Source organism: Dendrobates tinctorius, unplaced genomic scaffold (genome assembly GCF_039654945.1).
Source record: "Dendrobates tinctorius isolate UK_male_01 unplaced genomic scaffold, ASM3965494v1 ptg000384l, whole genome shotgun sequence".
In the NCBI taxonomy this organism is placed as follows: domain Eukaryota; kingdom Metazoa; phylum Chordata; class Amphibia; order Anura; family Dendrobatidae; genus Dendrobates; species Dendrobates tinctorius.
The window spans coordinates 2966576-2988739 of NW_027362050.1; the positions used below are offsets into that span (position 1 = coordinate 2966576).

The window sequence follows — 22164 nt, forward strand, 5'->3', positions numbered from 1 at the left end:
AGAAATAAGGGTAGGATCTTCAGACATTCATGCTCAAAATAGAAATTATTATATAAATGATTATTGAGAGGGCTACACGTTTTAGGGTCGCATCGACCACTTGTCCCTGACAAAGGGGGTCTGTGTAGCCCTGAAACGCGTGGACCGTTCAGTTTTCTATTTCTGTTTTCAGTGTGAATATCTGAAAATAGTCCGGCTACTACTACCTTAATTTGTTACTGCCTATTTATTTTACACCATTAAATTAACCCCTTACAACACAGTACATCACTGAATAAAGTTTTGTTCCCATCACGTTATCTTATAGTGTATCACTAGGATATGCCAGGACAATTAAACCTGTGGAGGTCTGACCTCTGGAAACTCCAACTAGACTAAGTGGGCCACACGACAGTATTCAAGTTATTGAGGGAAACCCTGAACTAGCACTGTCTTCTACATAATGAAGACTTGATAGATCCTAGGAGTGAAATCTCCACTAGGTGATGGCATATTCTTGCTATTCGAGATGTGTGGATTGACTCCTGTCCAGGTCAGTGGTAACTGGCTACTAGATGGGAGGCCTGCAAATCTCTTACCTTCCGGCATCCCCAGCATGGCGCCATGTGGTGATGTGAAACTCGTACAATATGTAATTGGGGAAAGTTTGATTTGCTGTTGCATTACTAGTGTTATGTCATGAAAGGGTTATACCTATTGTATGTGTTCTTTAGCCCACTACTCCCCACCCTGCCCAACCTCCAGGTTTCTGGAGGCACAAGTGCTCCTGCTTGATTGACAATTCAGGCCAGCGGCATCCTCACACCGCTGGCCCGAACGTTCATGCTTGCAGCTGGAGAGAAGGACAGACTCAGTCCGAGGAGAAAATTGTACTTTGGCACGACCTCATAGACCAACATCGGTCTGAGTGCAATACAATGTTTTGCACAAGACCCAAAGAATCCGATAGGAAGTACCTATGCAGACTAACCGCCCACTGCTGCAGTCCGCTGAGCAGTAAGCAAAAAAAAAAAATAAAAGGTGACATTTTGGAGGGTAGTGGGGTCAATTTAAAAGGCAAGTAATTTGAAAAGTTTTTTTTTTTTAATTTTTTTTCTTTCCAAGGACTACCTAATCCTACTCTTTTAAGACGGTGGAATAACCCTTTAAAGTGCTCGAGCATATAAACAGAACAATAGCGCTGGTTGGAAAACTGTTTTTTGTTTTTTTTTTTTTTGTTTTTTTTTTCTTTTTTTGTAGCTGCCATGCAGTAGCCTCACTTGGAGATGAAAGTCGATATGAAACCCACGCTGCTGAGGATCCAATATACAATAGGTAAACAGATGTGGTTTTATTTGTCAACATTTTTCGAGGTGATTATACCTCTTCATCAGGACACACCGCAATGATCATTGTAAAGGTGTACCTCTTCATCAGGGCAAACCACAGTGATTATTGTCAATGCGTTTTGAGGTGATCGTACTTTTTTATCAGGACAAACCACAATGATCATTGTCAACGTGTTTCGAGGTCATCATGCTGCTTCATCAGGACAAACCACAATGATCATTGTCAACGTGTTTCGAGGTGATCATACCGCTTCATCAGGACAAACCACAATGATCATTGTCAACGTGTTTCGAGGTGATCATACTGCTTCATCAGGACAAACCATAATGATCTTTGTCAAAGCGTTTCGAGGTGATCATACCTCTTCATCAGGACACCACAATGATCGTTGTCAACACATTTCGAGGTGATCATACTGCTTCGTCAGGACAAACCACAATGATCATTGTGGTTTGTCCTGATGAAGAGGTATGATCACCTCGAAATTTGCTAATAAATAAAACCACATCCATACCGCATCTGTTTCCCAATCGTATATTGGATCCTCAGCAGCCTGGGTTTTATATCCACTTTCATCCCTAAGTTTGGAGGATTAAGGGCAGGTGCAGATGACCATACATATTTTCAATCCGAGTGCGACCCCACAAAACGATGAATCGCACTCAGGCCATTGTTATTCTATGGGCCCCTGCATGTGTCTGGTCTGATTTTTTTTTTTTATTTATTTATTTTTTCCCCGGACCGAGTCTGTTCAATGAAAAATCTCAGTGTGCTCGACTTGCATCCATAAATCGGATCGCACTCGGCCATGCAAGTCTATGGGTCCGTCAAAAAAAATCACAACCCTACTCAGATGACAATGACTACAGCCTGATTTTCACAGACTGACAGAGTGGAGAAGATGGATAATTATTTTTTTTCCATCTTCACATCCGAAAAAATCAGATCACACTGTGATCGAACTCTGTACAGTTTGATCAGACTGTGATTTTCTCGGATGAGAGAAATACGGTGGCGTACAGGTCCATGTATCTCCTCCATGGCCCCGCACTGCCTACTCCCACTAGAGCAGGGTTCCCCAACTCCAGTCCTCAAGGCCCACCAACAGGTCATGTTTTCAGGATTTCCCTTGTATTGTACAGGTGATGCATTTATCACCTTGGCAATACTAATGAAATCCTGAAAACCTGATCTGTTGGTGGGCCTTGAGGACTGGAGTTGGGGAACCCTGCTCTAGAGTTATCTTACATGTGATATTAGACCACACCTGCATCCAAAAACTATAACTGAAAACCTGGGTATAAGCTGCATAAATTTTTGCTTTTGGAGAAGAATAAAGAACCCTAAAGTAAATGTGAAGAACCTATACTGTCCATGCCAGGTTCCAGCCCAATGCCCCAGCACTGCAGGCAATCCTCTCTGCCTCCCTGCTGTTAGGATTAGCGCTTGCTCATATTTGGTGCACTTCTCCGTTTTATTTTTTTTTTTGCTTTCTAGAACTGAAGTTGCTGCTTATTTGCCTTGTAGGTAGAATAAGTTTGTCAGGGTGTGATCATGTACAAAGTAAACAGAGACATGGCAAAGTAGTGAATGCCTGGCAAAAGCTGCACGTTTGAGCATATTTCTAGCAGCAGCTCAAAGAACTTTGTTGGTTGAAACAATCTGCAACAAATCTGCTACATCTGGACGTGGCTCTACTGGGTATAAAAGTCTCAAGATCGTTCTTCACAAGAGCCTCTCTGCTTCCCGCTTGAGAGGGGTGGTGTTTAGTGATGAGCTCACGTGCTCGGATAAGGTGTTATCTAAGCATGCTCGGGTGTTAACCGAGTGACTTCAGCATACTTGAAAAATATGTTTGAGTCCCCGCGGCTGCATGTCTCGTGTCTGTTCGACAGCCGCAACACATGCAGGGATTACCTGTTTGTTAGGCAATCAGAGGTAACCAGTAACCTAGTGGTAAATGAGCGGTAAACTCTAGACTTAAACAATTGAGAACAAGTAAATTGCAAAGTTGCTAGTTTTTACAAGTATTTTGTAATATTGACCACTTATCATGTGAAGACACCCCTATAAAGGGAATCTGTCAGCATGTTTTCTCTTTAAATGCTGAGCTGTGTATAACCCCACCCACACCACTGATTGGCAGCTTGCTCACAGTGTACGCAGGAAGCTACCAATCAGTGGTGGGGGCGGGGTTATACAGAGCTCATGAATATGGAGGACTACCTGGCAGCAGGTTTACCAGTGCTCTAGTGGTGATCTCCTGCATAGCAAAATGTGATTTTTGTCAAAACTATAGTAATCAGCCCAGTAAGTGACACATCGCTGGAATCGGGATCTTTGTCTTTACATTTTGCTGCTCTCAGATTAGGTGGCAAAAAATCTGGTGACAGACTCCCTTTAAGTGCACAACTTATTCTTGTCTTATTCAAGTGCTGTAATTTGTAAAGGACTTTTCAGGATTTTTATTTATTTTTTTTATTAACATTTGGCATAACGGTAGAAGAGTAAGCCTACTGGTATAATGCTGCACCAAATGCAAACCTTAGTGATTTTCAATTTCTGCAGACAATGGCAAATATATAAACTTGCTACCATGATGTTTGAAGATGAACAGTACCCCAGATCTACCACTAGAGGGCGTACAAAGATAAGTCTAGTGCTACATTTCCAGTGTATTCGTATATGCATTGTATATAGGTTACAAGTGACTGATCTCTGAGGAAGAAACCTGAATGCATGCACTCAGCCCGTCTATGTGGTCATTTATGGCTCTGACAGTACAATTGTTACTATCGGAGAACACGTGACACACGTCATTCACTATTTACAGAAGCATCGACCCATTGGCAGTGGAGCACCCCTCCTAAGTCGTGGTGCCACCAATGGTTCAATACCAGCCGTAATCAAAGACTGGACAAAAATGTCTTCAGTGCTCATTTATATTATTATGTTAGCACATATTACATCTTCAGCGCCAATGCAATATACAATAATCCACCAGCAGATTCACCATGGTGGGATCAATCCACGTTCAAGGTTTCTATATTGATCCTCTTGGGTCAGATATGGAGAAACAACATAGATGGAAAAGCAGTGTCCGCGCTGGTAGCTCTGCCTTGATCTAGGACTTGTTCACACATTTCTTTTTTTGTTTTTTTTGTTTTTCAAAACACAGCACATTACAGTACCAGGAAAATCAATGAGATTTCTGAAATCTCTGGGACCTGCAGCTGCTTTTTGATTCCTTCCAGATTCTTTGTGTTTTTGCATGGGGATGCTATTCTCTTATATCACAGGTCAGTTAGGCTGTGTGCCCACGTTGCGTTTTTTTAAGCGTTTTTGATGCGTTTTTCGGGGTCAAAACGCTTAAAAGAAGCATCCCATTCAATTTAATGCATTTTGGCCTTTTTGTGCCAATGGATGTGTTTTTTTACCGCTAAGGAAACGCTTAGCGGTAAAAAAGCAGCATGTTCATTAATTTCCGCTTAGGTCCGCGTTTTTGGCTATTTCCAATAGTCCAAAAGACGCGCCGAAAAAACCGCGTCAGGGTGGTTTCACATTAGCGCTTTTTAAGCACACGCACGGCCGGGGGTAGCTCCGCCCCCGAGCCGGCTCTCTGCCCGGCGTGCCCGCCCCTTGCTTGTAGCACCGCCTCCTAGCGCACAGCGGCGCCTGCGATCGGCGCACCCTATCTTTAGCATAGGGTGCGCAGGCCGTGCGCTAGTTGCGCTTTGACCTGCGCTGCGCACTTTTGACGGTGCGCCGAGCACGCCGAAATCCGAAAAGTTTGATTTTGGCGCGCACGGCGCACCGTCAAAGGTGCGCAGCGCAGGTCAAAGCGCAACTAGCGCACGGCCTGCGTACGATCTGCGCACCCTATGCTAAAGATAGGGTGCGCCGATCGCAGGCGCCGCTGTGCGCTAGGAGGCGGCGCTACCAGCAAGGGGCGGGCACGCCGGGCAGAGAGCCGGCTCGGGGGCGGAGCTACCCCGGCCGTGCGTGCGCTTAAAAAGCGCTAATGTGAAACCACCCTCAGACGTGCGTTTTTGCGCAAAAAAATCGCGGCAAAAAACGTGCGTTTTCTGGGAAGGAGACCCGTTTCCTGAGCGTTCAAAAACGCTACTGTGGGCACATAGCCTTAAAACACGTATTGGTTGTCATTAAGGGGTTAAACATAGAGCTTAGAAGGATTCAGCTCATCAAATCTCAATCACATGATGTTATAGACCTAATGGAAAAGTGAACAATTAGCTGGTAGAAAGGCAAAACGAGCAATTGTAAGTACCCAGTGCTGTATAGTATGATGAATGCAATATATTAAGGGATAAAAAAAAGTCTGATCTAACAAAATATAAAATTGATTGGCCCAATCAATAAACGCTAATTTTGTGAAGGTTTCTTTATGTTGGAATAACCAAAGGTGGCAACGGTAAGCCTGATCATTTGGTTATAGAGTGAACTCTTTCTACAGTGGCATGTTCTCTGCAGACAGCTGTCTCACAGAAGACCGTTTTGAAAATCGGTGGGACCTTCATTGTGTTTTTATTCAAATGACTTTAGAATGTCCCGAGGACTCCTCCATGTCTCACTTGGCCAGATCCTAGTCGTCCTGTTGTGATGTTCTATTTCTGATGTAACGGTGCACATTGATCCTAAGCCAACGTTATCAAACCCGGGGTCATCCACGTTTACATTTACAGTAAGGCGTCATGTAGACGTCCATTTTTCACGTTCATGTTGTATCCGTGTGTTTCCCAGATACAACATATAGCCATCATATAGCAGGTGCACGTGTCCATTTTTTTGGCGACAAAATTTCTGCCCAGGACATATGTCAGTTATTGATCCGATTTGCGAAGCACAATCAACCTTTCAAGTGAATGGGTCAGTAAAAAACGGGCAACATTTCCGCGTGTCACCCATGTGCTGTCTAGTTTTTACTATTTGAGCGATTCACGTTCTCGGGTAGCGTTCACACAGGTGATGCAGTTTGGTCAAGACGTGCAGTTTTTATTGCTTTCATGAAACTCCAAGGGATTCAAAATCAAAAACAGCCTCTTCCTGGCACAAAGGGATCACAACAAATAAATGGTTAATTCAGCTGGCACATCCATGTTAGTGCGGACTCGCCCAAACAGATTAGTCCTTTCTCCCAGAGCATACTTCATACACAGAAGAGGTAGGGTCCTACCAGTCTCGGTCGGTATCACCTTCAGCCCGAGCTCCAGCAGCTTCCAGCGTCAAACAGAAGTGTTCAACTCTAGGCACAGTTCACACTGAACAGGCTGCAGCTTCCACACGTTACTCTGCAGCTCCAACACGCAGACTGCTCAGCTTTCCTAGCTGACCTGTGCAGTCTCCATTGCAGTCCCTCAGCCGGGATTGGGACAATGTATTCTGGTGCCCTAGATAGACGAAGCCAGTGGTTCCTTCCCACCCCAAAGCAAAGGTATGGGAGACTAAAGTAACAGGACCCAAATGCATCTCCCCCCTCTACCTCTTGTTACCCTTTTTCACAAAAAAAAAGTTATCAAAAGTAAAAAAAAAAAAAGATGTATTTAGGGATGTGACTTAACATGGAGTTCAGTTTCAAAGTTAGATACAGAATCAATTGTTTTTGCTGACCATTTACACAACACAGGGCAAAAATGGCAATATTCATTCCTGACCTCTTATGTTTTAACCCCTTCATGACGGAGCCCTTTTTCGTTTTTGCGGATTTTTCCGTCAATATGGCCATGTGAGGGCTTGTTTTTTGCGGGACGAGTTGTACTTTTGAACGACACCGTTGGTTTTACCATATCGTGTACTCGAAAATGGGGGAAAAAAATTCCAAATGCGGTGAAATTGCAAATATAGTGCAATTCCACAATTGTTTTTTGAATTATATTTTTTTTTTTGCCATGTTCACCAAGTGCTAAAACTGACCTGCCGTTTTGATTGCCCAGGTCATTACGAGTTCATAGACACCAAACATGTCTTGGTTCTTTGGATTTTTTTCCCCTTGTTGCCGCTATAAGTTTTTCCTCCCGTTACTGAAGTATGCAAATCACTGGAATCCTAACAGTTGGTACATTACACACTGTTGGGATACAGCTTTGCTTGCCAAAGATTTCACCAGGATAGGCGATGCTTGCAAGTAATTTTTTTTTTTTTGTACACTGGAAAAACAGATGCTGCACTGGTGGTAAAAACAGAACCAAGAGCAAAAATTGATGAAAATCAGATCTAGTGCGCTACAAAATGGTTTGTGGTTTTCGCAAAAAACAAAACCATGTGATGTCTGAATGAGGGCCAGTAGTGTGGCACGATTAGTGCTTGTCGCAGTGTATATAATTGCTGCATTGTGTCATCGTAGGTTCGATATGCCGCTCTGAAATGGACGCTTACTGTGGATGACTGTCTACAGATTCCCACCATGGTGTGGAAGACTCTCGTACTGGTCTGGTCAGTGAGCCTGTGCCTATGTGATAGCAGGGTTGTATCGGCAGAGAACGCGGTCCGTCTGCCGGAGGTGTCTGAGATCAGCAATGAGGATGAATGTAGACAAATCTGCAGGGAGAGCCTGTCCCCAGGTAAGTGATCGTGCTGTCCTGTCTGTCGATTTGTTGCGGCACATTTTCACTGGATGTTCTCTTTCCTGGTGTTTTTTTTTTTTTTGTTTTGTTTTTTTCCACGGACCCATAAACTTGAACTGCCCGGTTTTGATACAACACTCAGACGAAAATCAGACATGAATGGGCGCAATGTCACAATTCCTGTAACCTGGACAACTTTAGTCTAAGAGCTTTTTCAGTTAGACCCTCCCTTTTAACATGCATTTTTTACAGTTGATTTTTAGCTTTTTTTTTTTTCCATTATCAAAGTATGTGTTTTTTTTAATACACGATTGCGATCCTGATTTTCTTTTAAGGTTGTCAGCAATTTCAGTTTTCCAGTGAACTTGATATATCTCTTAAAGGGAATCTGTCACCAGAAGTTTTGCTGCCTCATCTGAGAGCAGCATGATGTAGGGGTATAGACCCTGATTCCGGCTATGTATCACTTACTTTACTGGGTGCTGCAGTTTATATTAAAAACTGATTTATCTGCTGCAGGTCTAGCAGTTCTCTGAAAGCTGTGCTCTGTCTAATCCCACCCACACCACTGATTGGCTGCTTTTCTGTCTACACTCTGCATACAACAGAAAGCAACAAATCAATGGTGGGGGCGTGGCTGGACTACCTGGCAGCAGGCCAAATGGTCTTCTCTTGATAATCTCCTGCTAATAAAACAGTGATGTCATAAAAAGTACACTAAGCAGACCAGTAAGTGATACATCACTGGAATTGGAGTCTCCTCCTTTACATCATGCTGCTTTCAGATTAAGTGGCAAAAACGTGGTGACAGATGCATTTCAGAAATGGTCCTAGTGTAAGCCTTCCATTAAAAATGCTATCTATTTTTCAGTTCCTTACTATGCTCTATATAAAATGACAAAGAGAAATAAGGTATGACTGTATACTAAAAAAAAAAAACAAAAAAAACATTCGGCACAGCAGTACTTTCCCTCTTGTTTTAGCAGTTACTTTTAACGGACCGGCAGGTTTGCCAGCAGCTTTGAGTCTGGCAGCCGTTAGAGGGCACTGGTGTCTTTACTTCTTATTGTTATCATTACTTTGTTCTGCTCTTGTATACAGCACTAAGTGTCACATACTTGTGCACAAATTGCATTTATAGTTTGTGGATATTTCTAATCAATCTGTCAGATATATTTATTCTTCCTAAGTGCCCAATTCCACAGTCTCACGCTGATTGCACACGGAGGACATTTTAGTAAAACGCGATGTGAATGTGTTTAGGGCCGAACAAGTCGGCATCAGGCGTTTCTAATGATGATGGATGATGCGGAACGCGCTGCTTTCTGAAGACCTTTTACCTGTTTATACCTCATCGCTGTTTTCACAGCTTGTGTTATATCGTTTGCAGCAGTTCACACCAATTACATCGGCTCAAGATGTCAAAATGCCGTAGACATCCGTTATGATTAGATTTTAATATGGAAGTTAAATGTGTCAAAAAGGGAAGCCCTCTGCTGATCGCCACAGGTTCAACTCCTTGTAGTTACCGCTTAATATTGGGGAAAGCTACACGTGGCCATATATTTTCCCTGCAATCATTTTTGCATAAGAAATGTAGAAGGGTAAGTTCACACTAGCCTTTTTTTTTTTTTTTTTTTTTTTTTTTTTTTTGCTGCAGCAAGACCTGATCTATTGGCAGGAATGAAGTTGCAGAAAAAAAGCATGTTTTCCTTGCTTTTTTCTTTGCGGTGGTTTTGGCATGCTAGGGATGTCTCTTGTGCATGCTGATAAAGTTTAGTGTTGGAAAAAAAAAAGTCCTATTCTATAGAATCAGATTTTGGCATAAAAAGCGCAGCAAAACCTGATACCTGCGTTTTTGCTGCAGGTTTTCAGCGTTTTTTTCACCACCCATTCATGTCAGTGGGCGTAAAACACTGAAAGCAGTGTCATGCTCTATGTCCAAAAAACCATGCAAAGCCCAAAATCCTGATGACACAAAAAACAATGTGTGTGCATGAGATTTCTGGAATCTCATAGGCTTTGCTGGTAGTGAAAAACGCAGCTGAAAATTAGCATAAAACACACGCACCAAGAAAACGCTGAAAAAACGCCTTAGTATGAACTAATCCTAATTATCCCTTTCAGCATCATCACTATCCTGAAACTGTATTAACCCAAGTACAGTAAGTAATCTGCTATATGCCAAAGCCTCGTGACGTTGCTCCATGCACCACCTTCCGGACCTGTGTTCTGCATTGGGCCTCCTGTTCTGCCCGGTACTGATTTCTGCCGGCACAGAGCAGTCACAGGCCGCTTCTTATGGCGATTCTGCTCCTTCACTTTACCTCACGTCAACAGAGCAGCTCTTCCACTTTTCACTTTTGTTTTTTTTTACGTGCGTTTTTATCCCGTTTTTGACTGACTTTTTGTTTTTGATACTTCCTGGTATTTGGCTGTGATCTCGTGTGTCAGTTCCGTTCAGCTCATCCTATTTACATCCGTTTTTGCAGATCATCCAGGTTCTTTGAAGATTAATAGAAAAAAAAACTGTTGAAAAATCGAAGACATCCGTTATAAATCAGTTTTCCAGGATGTCCACCTGACAGCACCATGGAGGACGTCCTCCTCCTCCTGCTTACAGGGACAGGAAAGCACATGAGAGGTTAAAAGGTCCTGTCCCACCCCATTTCCCTCAATGTTTTTCCTGTCCCTGCATGGAGGGACACGTGAGAGGAGCTGCAGAAGCTTACTGGGGGGATCGGGCAGCCAGTCCAAACCTTCCCCCTGTCAAGATGCCCGGGCCGAAACTTCCTGGTCGGTAGTCCCTCTGCCCCAAAGGCCAGAAGCAGGACGACGCTCCTGGAGGGAGCCGCTCCTCCCGGTGGGAGGCTCTCTGCTCCTCTGCTCCAGTCGGTGGCCGCCATGGCAGGCGAAGGTCTGTCCCCCGCAGGCAGCTGGCCAGGCAGCCGCCGGCGTCACGAGGATAGCGCCGTCAGAGGAGCAGGCGGGGCTAGAGTCCGGGAGGAAGCGGCAGGACCCAGCCTATCACGAGAGCACGTGCGTCACTGCCGGTGACGTCACACGCCGGGTTTGAATCGCGGCGCGCGCTCCAGGGGCTCACGGTCTCTCCGGAAGCGCGGATCGCTGCAGGCTGGACGCAGAGGCTCCGGCGAATGGAGGGGTAAGTGCGCCTGGCGCAGACCACCCTCCCCACACCCATCCCCGCAGCCCAGGACAACTGACATGGCTACCCCATCTTATGTTGATAGGATAAGGGAACCCCAGTAGTCCCCCCGTCAGTGACTAAGGACCCTGCCAAGGCCACATTCAAGTCGGTCTGATGCCCTGTATGCAGGGTAAAGCTGCCAGACACTCATAGCAAAACCCTCTGTGGACCCTGCACATCAAGGGTCAAAAGAGACGAACAGCCATCCCTCCTCTCCGAGATGAGATCCTTGATACGGGAGGAAGTCCAAGCCTCCAGAGCTAGCCTCGCATGGCAGCAGTCCCCCAGTCCAGGGCCGAGCCGCAAGCGTCCGAGGTGGAAGGCAGACCCAGTTTCCGAAGCAAGCTCTATCGAGGAGTCAGACTTCCGGGACTCGGATCCGGAGGAGGAAAGAGAGATCCTGGCGGACAGACAGGATCCAGGCAGGAAATTCCTGTTCAGGCTGGAGGAGACTGATGAGTTAGTCCAGGCGGTCAGGAACACTATGCAGATCGAGGAAGTTCCTAAACCGCAATCCAGACAGGACTTGATGTTCGGAGGTCTGGTGGCCCAGGGACAGACAGTGTTCCCCGTAAGTGAACACATCAAGACAATGGTCCATGAGGAGTGGAAAGAGGCAGAACGTCGGCTTGTACTATCCCGGGACTTTAAAAGTCGTCTGCCTTTTTGACCCCGAGGAAACACGAGCATGGGAGGAAGTCCCCAAAATCAATGTTCCAGTAGCCAAGGTCGCCAAGAAAACCACCATCCCGTTCGAGGACTCAAGTCTCCAGGACCCGATGGACAGGAAGGCGGAATCTATTAAAAAGGACATCACGAAACAATCACTGACCTCAGGGAGACCAGTCAAAGAAAACACTGCGGTAGCCGGCAAAGGCGCTCAATCAGTGAAATCCTAGGTGCATTGCTCCCTGGGAAATACGAATATACAAATAAAGTCTGTGGAGCCTCATTTAAGAGTCTCAAACATGGGACTAGCCAGATCTTCCTCCAGGGAAGGACCCAGCCAAGGAATGGCTCCTTTCGGAAACCATCATTACCACCATATTAAGTGGCCCTTTAAGTCAATATCCAACTTGGGAGACTTCGGCGGCCCTCATTAGGACTAACATAGCAGCCACCTCGGTGGCCAGGTCTATGTTTCTGTGGATCGGGCAGTTGGAGGAACACCTAACCAACAAGACCCCTAGATCCGAGATCCTGGCATCCCTTCCACTCATGAAGTCGGCCACGGTGTTCCTGTCGGACACGTCAGCCGAATCAGTAAGGTTCGCAGCCAGGAACAGCTCCCTGTCTAATGCAGCTCAGAGAGCAGTCTGGCTTAAATCCTGGTCGGGGGATAACGCTTCTCAAGCAAAGTTATGCTCCATTCCCTTCTCAGGCCTAAGGGTGTTTGGTCCTGCCCTAGATAACATTTTAGAGCTAGTGTCCGACAAGAATAAAGGGTTCCCAGAAGAAAAACCTAAGCGGCCTCAGTCCGTTCGGAGAGGCCCCTTCTCTACGAGACAGGCCGACTTCAGGAGCCAAACCAGGTCCAACAGAGGCTCCTATAGGAGCTTCCACAGCCAGGGTGGGAGAAGCAAAAGCTCCCTCTTTGCGTCAGCCTCCAGATCTAGAAGGCAGTGACACCATAGGTATCGGGGGGACACTTCGCAGTAAAATGGGCCCGAGTTACCCACAACCAGTGGGTCCTCAGAACCATTTGTGGAGGTTTACAGCATAGAGCTTTACTTCCCTCCCCCCGAAAGATATATTGCTGCCACCGTAGTCCTGGCAGACTCCGCCATGTGGACGGACCTACAGGAAATGATCAGTTCAGAGGTTATAGTACCGGTTCCTCTGACAGAAAGGGGAAAAGGACACTACTCCTCCCTGTTCTCCATTGCAAAACTATCCGGCGAGGCCCGAACTATTATAAACTTAAAACCTCTAAATGCCTGGGTCAGGTACAAGAGGTTCGAGATGGAATCAATTCGGTCTGCAATACATCTAATAGACAGGGACGCGGTCATGTGCACCCTCGACCTGAAGGGTGCGTACTATCAGGTCCCTATCCATCCTTCATCCCAGAGGCTGTTAAGATTCGCGGTAAAATTACCAACTCGGACCTGCCACTTCCAGTTCCAGTGCCTTCCATTCAGGCTGGCTTAGGCCCCTCGAATCTTCACAAAGCTGGTAGCGGAGGTAGTGGCCTACCTGAGAAGTCAGGGTATCGTGATCATACCATACTTAGACGATTTCCTCCTGATGGCAGGATCCGAAGAAGCGCTCATTCGAGACAGGAACCGAGCAATTACAGTGATGAAGTTCCTCGACTGGGTGATCAACTGGCAGAAGTCAGACCTCATACCAGAGTCCAGAAAGGTCTTCCTCGGAGTTCTCCTAGACTCAGGAGACAGGATATCCCTGCTACCAAAAGAAAAGCAGAAGACTAATCAGGACAGAGTCGGAGACTTTTTGAAGCATCGCTCCTCCATAAGAGGGGCAATGGAGGTTCTGGGCCTAATGACCGCTTGCATTCCGTGCGTCAGATGGGCCCAGTTCCATTCGAGACCATTACAAAGGGCGATCCTCGCAAGATGGGACAGGAGTCAGGCTTCACTCGACAGACCCATAAGGCTGCCAGGACTGGTGAAAAAGTCACTATGGTGGTGGACACAGCCCAGGAACCTCCAGGTGGACGTGCTATGGACAACCTCTCCATACGTGGTAGTCACGAGGGACGCCAGTATGTGGGGATGGGGAGCCCATGTAGAAGGGAAGATCTTCCAGGGAAGATGGCCAGTAGACATCAGAAGCTGATCCTCCAACTTCAGTAAACTCTATGCGGTCTGGGATGCCCTGCGGCAGAACCGATCAGTCCTGAAGAATCGACATGTCCAAATATTATCCGACAACGTAACAGCAGTGTCATTCCTGAAGCACCAGGGAGGCCCCAGGCACCGACCACTCCAAGCCCTAGCAGGAAGAATATACGCCTGGGCAGAAGGAACAGTCCTCTCAGTAATGGCAATCCACCTACAAGGTTCCCAGAACGTGGTAGCGGACTACCTAAGCAGACAGCAGGTCTGCCCGACAGAGTGGGAACTGAAAAAGGAAATTTTCTGTCAACTGTGTGAGCATTGGGGGACCCCCAGTATAGACCTGTTCGCAAGCCGAAATAACTCAAAGGTCTCCAGATTCTACTCCCTGAACCCGGCGGACCACCCGGAAGGCGTAGATGCCCTGAGCCAGGCCTGGGAAGAACCCCTCTCTTACGCGTTCCCACCACTGGCGCTCATACCGGCGGTACGCAGGAAGATCCGCGAGGATCGGGCAAAGGTGATAATGGTCATTCCATACTGGCCAAGGAAAAGCTGGTTTCCCCTACTAGGAGCCATGGCAGTGGAAAACCCAGTCGAGCTACCTCTGAAGAAAGACGTCATCCACCAGGGCCCGATCCGCCATTCGAATCCAGTAAGGCTCCACCTCTAGGCTTGGATCCTGAAAGGGACATCCTGAAGGCAAAATGCTTGTCAGATCAGGTCATATCTACCCTATAGGCCAGTAGGAGACTGGTGACATCCGCAATCTACCGGAAAATATGGAAGAGATTCTGTCTGTACGGGGGCAGGTCCGATCTTGTGGCGGGTACCCCTGACCTCCCTAGTATCCTAAACTTTCTACAGTCAGGGTTTAATAAAGGCCTTAAGCCCACCAATTTAAAGGTCCAGATTTCGGCCTTGAGGTCCTTCTTTGATCACCTTTTAGCTTCTCATCCTTGGGTAGTAAGATTCATAAGGGCCACGCAACGTCTTCGCCCCACAATTAGGCAGCTCACCCCTCCTTGGGACCTTGGCCTGGTACTCAGATTCCTATGTAGAGATCCCTACGTCCCCAGGAAAGAGATGACTATCTCAACTCTCACTCGCAGAACGGCCTTCCTTGTAGCCATTACCACGGCCAAGAGAATAGGGGAAATCCAGGCCCTGTCCACCAGAGACCCATATCTCCAGATCAGAGAAGATCGTATAATCTTGAGATTAGATCCGGAATTTATTCCAAAAGTAGCCTCTGGCCAAAATATAAATCAGGAGATAGTGTTGCCATCCTTCTGTGACAATCCCCGTAATGAAAAGGAACAGCGGCTTCACTCACTGGATGTGAGGCGTGCGGTTATAGACTATTTAGAGGCCACCAACAGTTGGCGTATTGATCCAAACCTGTTCATCCTTTTTTGGGGTCAAAATAAGGGGAAAAAGCCTCTAAGGCATCCATCGCAAGATGGATTACTTCAGTAATCTCAGACGCCTACCAAGCCGAAGGTGCCAACCCGCCAGATACTTTAAAGGCCCACTCTACAAGGGCAGTATCGGCCTCGTGGGCCGAACGGGCGGGCGCCTCGGTTGATCAAATCTGTAGAGCAGCAACCTGGGCCAGATTTAATAAATTCTGCAAGCACTACAAGCTTGATGTGCTATCTGGTCAACAGACCGCATTTGGGAGAAAGGTTCTCCAGGCGGTAATCCCACCCTGAGGAGGTGCTTTGGTACTCTCCATGGTGCTGTCAGGTGGACGTCCTGAAAAATAGGTATTAGACATACCGGTAATGATGTTTTCAGGAGTCCATTCTGACAGCACGAGTAGTTCCCTCCCCTGTTATGTCATATGCTGTAATATGATTGTATCATTAAAGTGTCACTTGCATTATCCACGCTGTGGTACTTGTTAAATCACTGAGGGAAATGGGGTGGGACGGGACCTTTTAACCTCTTGTGTGCTTTCCTGTCCCTCTAAGGAGGAGGACGTCCTCAATGGTGCTGTCAGGATGGACTCCTGGAAACATTACCGGTAGGTCTAATACCTATTTTCCATCCAATCTTTTTCACATAGTTTTAACTAATCTATTGTGAAGTATCAAGGGGAAAAAAGTTCCAATACTACACCTCCTTCAATTGTTAAAAATGGATGTGATAACAGTAAAACTAATTCAAAAACTGGTGACATGTGGGAGAAAAATAATTCGTTTATGACGAATTTGTGCTAGTCTAAGGTACAGGCCGTTGTGTATTCTCTCATCCGAGAGAATCAGGCGGATTATGCTATTCACAGTCTGATCAGAGTGTGATCATAATGGGATCCAGTTCTCAAAGATGGAGAAAAAATGCCTCCATCTTCTCCATTGTGTCAGTTCGTAGAAATTGGACTGCACACAGATGTCATCCGAGTGTAGTCCGATGGTTTCCACGCTCTCGTTAACTTGCATTGCCGAGTGCGATCCGAATATCGGATGAAACGCTGACATACTGCAGTTTTTTTTTGTTTTTTTATTTTTTTCCCAGGATCGGCTCTGTCCCAGGAAAAAATCTGACATTGGTCCAAGTTAAATCCAATGTTTCATCGGATCACATTTGGACCGAAAATACATTGTAGCCTCTCTGAACTATGAGATCCGTCAACTGCTTAGAATCCTAGAATGTTAGAGTTGGAAGGGACCTCCAGGGTCATAGTGTCCAACCCCCTGCTCAAGGTAGAATTCACTAAACCATCTCAGACACACAAACTTTGAGAATTAGGGTCCCTTTAATTTGGGAAAAAGAAATAATTTTTAACATTTGTCATTTTTTTCCCCCCAGATAACGTTAACTGCAGCAAATCTTTGCTACGTAACAAGTGGTGTGCAGCAATGCTTTGTAACCAATTATGCCGCACACCTGAAGTTAAAATGGTCACAGATTCTGCTTTAGGTAAGTTTTGGGCACTCTACACGTAATATATATGCAAGCCTTCAAAACCCATGCTATGACTACAGATCATACTAAGAATGCTACGTGATGCAGCCGGGTATTGCTTGCTTACATGTAATTTCTTGACTTATCCGAAGTCAGGGGGCACAATAAAACCCCATATGCACATTAAGCCAATGGCGACCGAACCTGCGAATATCGACAGGTTCGGAGGACAGTTTAAAGTGTGTGAGATCCCCAGACAGTTTCTTGTTTGAGGAAATATCAATCCGTCTCATCTGATTTCGGACTGCCGATTGTATGGTCTCCCAGAGATGGGCTGCCACCAGTCATGTCTGGTGATGGTTCTCTCAAAGAGAACACAGGGGGAATTTGGGCCAACCAGCTCTCCAGTGTTAGGAAGAGTCAGCAGAGAGTGCTAGCAGCTTAACGATCCATCGTTTGTCCTGACAGCTGTCTGATGTGTATGGTCGGTGTCATGATCCAGGACGGGATTTCGCTTTGGCCCGTCCTGGTCAGACTATGGGTTAATTGTGCTGCCTCTCTCTGGCAGAAGGAGACTATTTAATGCTCACTGGACCTAGGTCTGGTGTCAGTTATACTCCTGCCCTCAGCTGAGTTAAGTGACCTCTTGTATACGTGTGCCTTGTACCTGATAACTTGTTGCTTGTTTGGTTGTGATCCGGTTCTGTCCCTGTTACGAGTTCTGCCTGACCCTCTTGTACCGCACTGTCCTCTCGTGTATGACCCCCTACTTGTGACTCGACTGCTCTCTGCTCGTCCCTTTGGTACCGCACCGCCCTCTTGTGTATGACCTTTGGCTTCGTCTGACCTCCCATCTGCTTGTCCCTCCTGTACCTTGTTCGCCCGTATTGTGTATGATCTCTGGTTTGTCCGACTGAGTGTTCTTCCATTTCAGTAAGCAGGACGCTAAGCCCCGCCCCCTTGTGGTCACATGACCGTAGGTCCCGTGCCTGCTTGCTAATACTTCAGCGTTCAGGTCCTGTGCATCTGTACTTTCCAGCTGTTACTGTTCCTGGGACCCCTACAGCACTGGTGAGTCCCTGCTCAGCGGAGGCTGCATGCCGGCGCTGTCAGGAACCTGATAGTCGGATTAAAGAGAATCTACAGTCATGTGCTGGGAAAGATGCGGGCTCAGGACCAGAGCCCGCATCGACGGAAGGAACATGACCTTGGACGTACCCATTTGTCTAAAGTCGCGAAAGGGTTAAAGGAGTGGTCAGGATTCATTTTTATTTGCCCAAAGGCTTGCAAATCAAAGAACGAACAAATACAGCTATGCTCTCACTCCACAGGTCAAGTGCTGTCTCTCCACTGCTATCCCTGCCTTTGTTTACAGGCAGCAGTGGTGAAGTCTCAACTACAGCGCACATGACCGCTGCAGCCAATTATTGGGCTCTGCAGCTTGTTCCACCTACACTAGCATTATCGCTGAGCCCAGTCATTGGATGCGCTAGTCATGTGAAAATATAGGCATCATGTCACTGCTGCAACCTTTCAACAAAGACCGCGGCAGAGGGGAGGCAGTGCTGATCCCAGAGAAGGAGCGTGTAGCTCTGTCCATTATTTTCTACTGCCGCAAACCTATGGATAAATAAACATTTAATACTGGACAATCCCATCAAGTGTCACAAGTTAGGAAGTGTTTGTGTCAGTGCCGACATCTTCCTCTTCTGACCTGGTTACTAGGCTTGGATCATATTTGACTTATTAATTTGTTGCTGAAATTTTAAGCGGATTCGTAATTTATTCATTTTTAACAATCGAACAGATAAAAATTATTTAAAGAAAAGAAGAAAAAGAAATAAGGAAATAAAACTTAAAGGCAAGAAACCACATCCTGCAAAGAGGACTGTAGCAAATAAAGTGACCCCAATTCCTTCTCTGCTCTCAAAAAGAGTCATAGGACCTACACCAACAATAAAAATGACCCAAAATGCAACAACTCAACCAACAACAACCACCACCACCAAATCTGTGCCTCCTACTACCAAACATCCAGAAATACCAGATACCAAAACTGAAAAAGCAATAACTACTTTAGAAACCTCTACGACAGCAGCAGTCACAACAAAAACTACTACCGAGTCCACAACTAGTACAAAACAAGCTACCACAACCACCGAGGAAGCAAAGAAACTTAATCCAACAACCTCTAGAGTAGAAGAAATCGCGATAACTGCTGAATCAACGTCTAGTACAACAGTAAAAAGTTCTCCTAAAAACACAACTACAAAAGTAACTACCGGCACAGAAACCACAACAAAATCTATTCTCACCGAGAAGCCTAAAATCACAACAGCAAAGGCAACAACAAAGCAAATTATTTTAATAACTGAGAAAGAAAAAATACCTGATGCAATCACAGTCATAGTTCCAACGGTTATCGAGAGCAAATTGCCTGTGACAACTCAACTATCGGTTATAGAGGATATTATCACTACGAGTAGATACGTTGCAACAGCCAAACCGGAAACCACCGCTACAACAGTGAATACAGCACAAGGTGTCAATCCTACAACACAAGGTGTCAATCCTACAACACAAGGTGTCAATCCTACAACACAAGGTGTCAATCCTACAACACAAGGTGTCAATCCTACAACGCAAATCCTCAATCCTATAACGCAAATCCTCAATCCTACAACGCAAATCCTCAATCCTACAACGCAAATTGTCACTTCAAAGGAAAACGAAAAATTAATCCCCACGATACAACCAAATACAACACCTTCGAAAACCGCCCACGTTCCTACAAAGTTGTCGGAGACCTCTTCACCTACAGTAACTAATCTTACCACCACGCCAGGAGTTCCATCATCCAGCGGTAGCACATCCACGAGCCAAACTTCTACACCAAACTCTCACGTCTTGCCGCCTACCGTGTCGTCTTCAACGGACGGAAACCAACAGAAAGATGATGGCAGTATCGTTATTATTGCCGGGGAGGTAACGAAACGCGTCCAAAATACCAGCTTTCTACTGGCGGTGCTGCTCTTAGGAAACTTGTTCTTTTTAGCTGTAATAGTCCTCTTTATACTTCAGGCTTACGAGAGCTACAAGAAAAAAGACTATACTCAAGTAGATTATTTAATTAATGGGATGTACGCCGAATCTGACATGTAAACAGATTGCGTCAAGTTGGACCCCTATATTTTAAGGATGGTAACTTTTTTGCTATTTTTTTTTATTTTTAATTCTCTTTGACCACCATCGGTGCATTTGTGATGACTTCATGTGCAGTAAATGACTGAAGTGTTTTGCAGCCAGTGACACACTCCGGATAAGTGCAATCTAAGCAGGAGTAAAGGTCTAATTTCACACGAGGATTATGGCGGAGACTAACAAACATTTACCTTTTACTCCTGTCCTTCAGGTTAATAATAATAATAATAATCTTGTTCTTTTGCACATTTTTCTAAATGTATTTTATAGACAGTTAACACGAAAACACCATGAAGGATAATAAATATAATATACTATGCATTTCAGGACTCGTTGCCATCATTAACCAGCACAATACTCAGCCAATTATTGTCAAAAAAAGATGAAAATGTCTATTATTGATCTATGAGTAGTGATGAGTGAGCGTTCTGGGATTAGGTGTTATATGAGCATGCTCAGTTGCTAACCAAGTGACTTTCAGCGTGTTCGAAAAATATGTTCCAATCCCCGTAGCTGCATGTCTCGCGGCTGTTCGACAGTAGCAACACATGCAGGGATTGCCAGACAAACAGACAAACCCAGCATGTGTTGAACAGCCACAAGACATGCAGCCACGGGGACTCGAACATATTTTTTGAGCACGGCAAAGTAACTCGGTTAGCACCTGAGCATGCTCAAATAACATCTTCCCCGAGCATCTGACGCCTATAGAAGTCTGTTTGGATGCATATGGCTGATTTTGCTCTATATACTTCCCAAAATGTTTTGACTAATATCACATAACAAAAATTGCACCAGAATGTGAAGTGAAGCTGAATTCACGTGTCATTTTTGTGTGGTTTTTTTGATTTTTTTTTTTTTTTTTTTTTTTTTTTTTTTTTTTTTTTATGCCAAAGTCTTTAGCAGAAAAAGTCAACTTGCAATATTGAAAACTGTTTGTGTAATTATTTTTTTGTATTTTTCAATGGGAAAGTTGGAAAACAAAAGCGTAATAAAGGGTCTTGCCCAAATAGATGATGGAAAAACAGGAGGAGCAGGGTCGTGGGACCACAACACCATAAAAGCGCAAAACAAAAAAACGACTGCTGCAGACCCAAGAGTGTATTCTAGGAAGGGAGATAAACTGAAGATGGACTTTTTTTTTTGCGCTGCTGAAGTTGCCAATAATGATTTCCACAGATGGTGATGGAAGAATCCAGGAGGTGATGTGTAGACAATTGCGGTTTTATCAGTAACGCATTTCAAAGTTCTCAGACTTCTTCATCAGGACCAACCACATCATCGCCTCCTGAACTCTTTCATCACCATCCGTGGAAACCATTATTGATGTCTTCGACTCTGCAAAAAAAGTCCATTTTCTGTTTTTCTCCCTTTTTTTGTATTTGGTTCCTCTGGACCTATATTTTGCACCGTGAATTATGCAGTCGAAGAACCAGCGTCATTTGTACTGAACCAATAAGACTACAGGAGAAGCGCAGCATCGGAGTTCACAACTTTGGAACTATTAATTTGTGAAATGGCACATGTACGGCTAACCGTTTACTAAACGTCAATTATTATAAATTCCTTGGATGAGTTGCCTTCATTTTTTTTTTTTTTTTTTTTTTTTTTTTTGCTGCTTAAACCAAAGTCAGATTATTGACAGTTTTTATTTTTTAGTTTGTCTTTTATTGACTTAAATGATTTAAAGAAACTATTTTTTTTTTTTTTTTTTTTTTTTTAGGCTATGTTGTCGCATTGAGTTTTTGATGTTTCAGATTTTCTGCATCTATTAGGCGACTTGCGTTTTTTTCATTACTTTTTTTAGTTTTTTTTTTTAGATGCTTTTTTATCGCATTTTTGATTCTGTGCCTTTTTTTCTAATTTTGATACTTCCTGACATTTTGGCTTTGATTAAACTTTCTTGATACAGTCATGTGCGCATTACGTGCTTTTTTTTTTTTTTTTTTTTTTTACCTGCAGATTTTCGACAACTAGTGCTAGAGTTTGGGGAAAATCCGCAGATGGCACTCCACAAGAGAAATTAACATGTATTGAATTCCAAACACGCACCGCAGCTCCGTTTACACTCTGTAAAAAAAAAAAAGCACAGCAGGTACGAGATCTCTATAAATCCCATCCACTTTGTTGGCAC

The 22164-nt window shown here is 44.9% G+C and overlaps 1 protein-coding gene across 5 annotated transcripts in view; it reads left to right on the forward strand.

Moving 5' to 3' along the window:
* Positions 1–20351, forward strand: part of LOC141076015 (uncharacterized) — a 48803-nt gene extending 28452 nt beyond the window's left edge. For 3 of the 5 annotated variants that reach the window (XM_073563258.1, XM_073563260.1, XM_073563257.1), the window contains 3 exons: positions 7691–7907; positions 16734–16844; positions 18637–20351. In XM_073563258.1, coding sequence (XP_073419359.1) covers positions 7691–7907; positions 16734–16844; positions 18637–19991 — 1683 coding nt within the window. In that variant the 3' untranslated portion in view covers positions 19992–20351. Of the gene's footprint in view, positions 1–7690; positions 7908–16463; positions 16628–16733; positions 16845–18636 lie in introns of those variants that run through there. The other 2 variants (XM_073563259.1, XM_073563262.1) reach the window with 2 other exon arrangements.
* The last annotated feature ends 1813 nt before the right edge of the window (positions 20352–22164 follow it).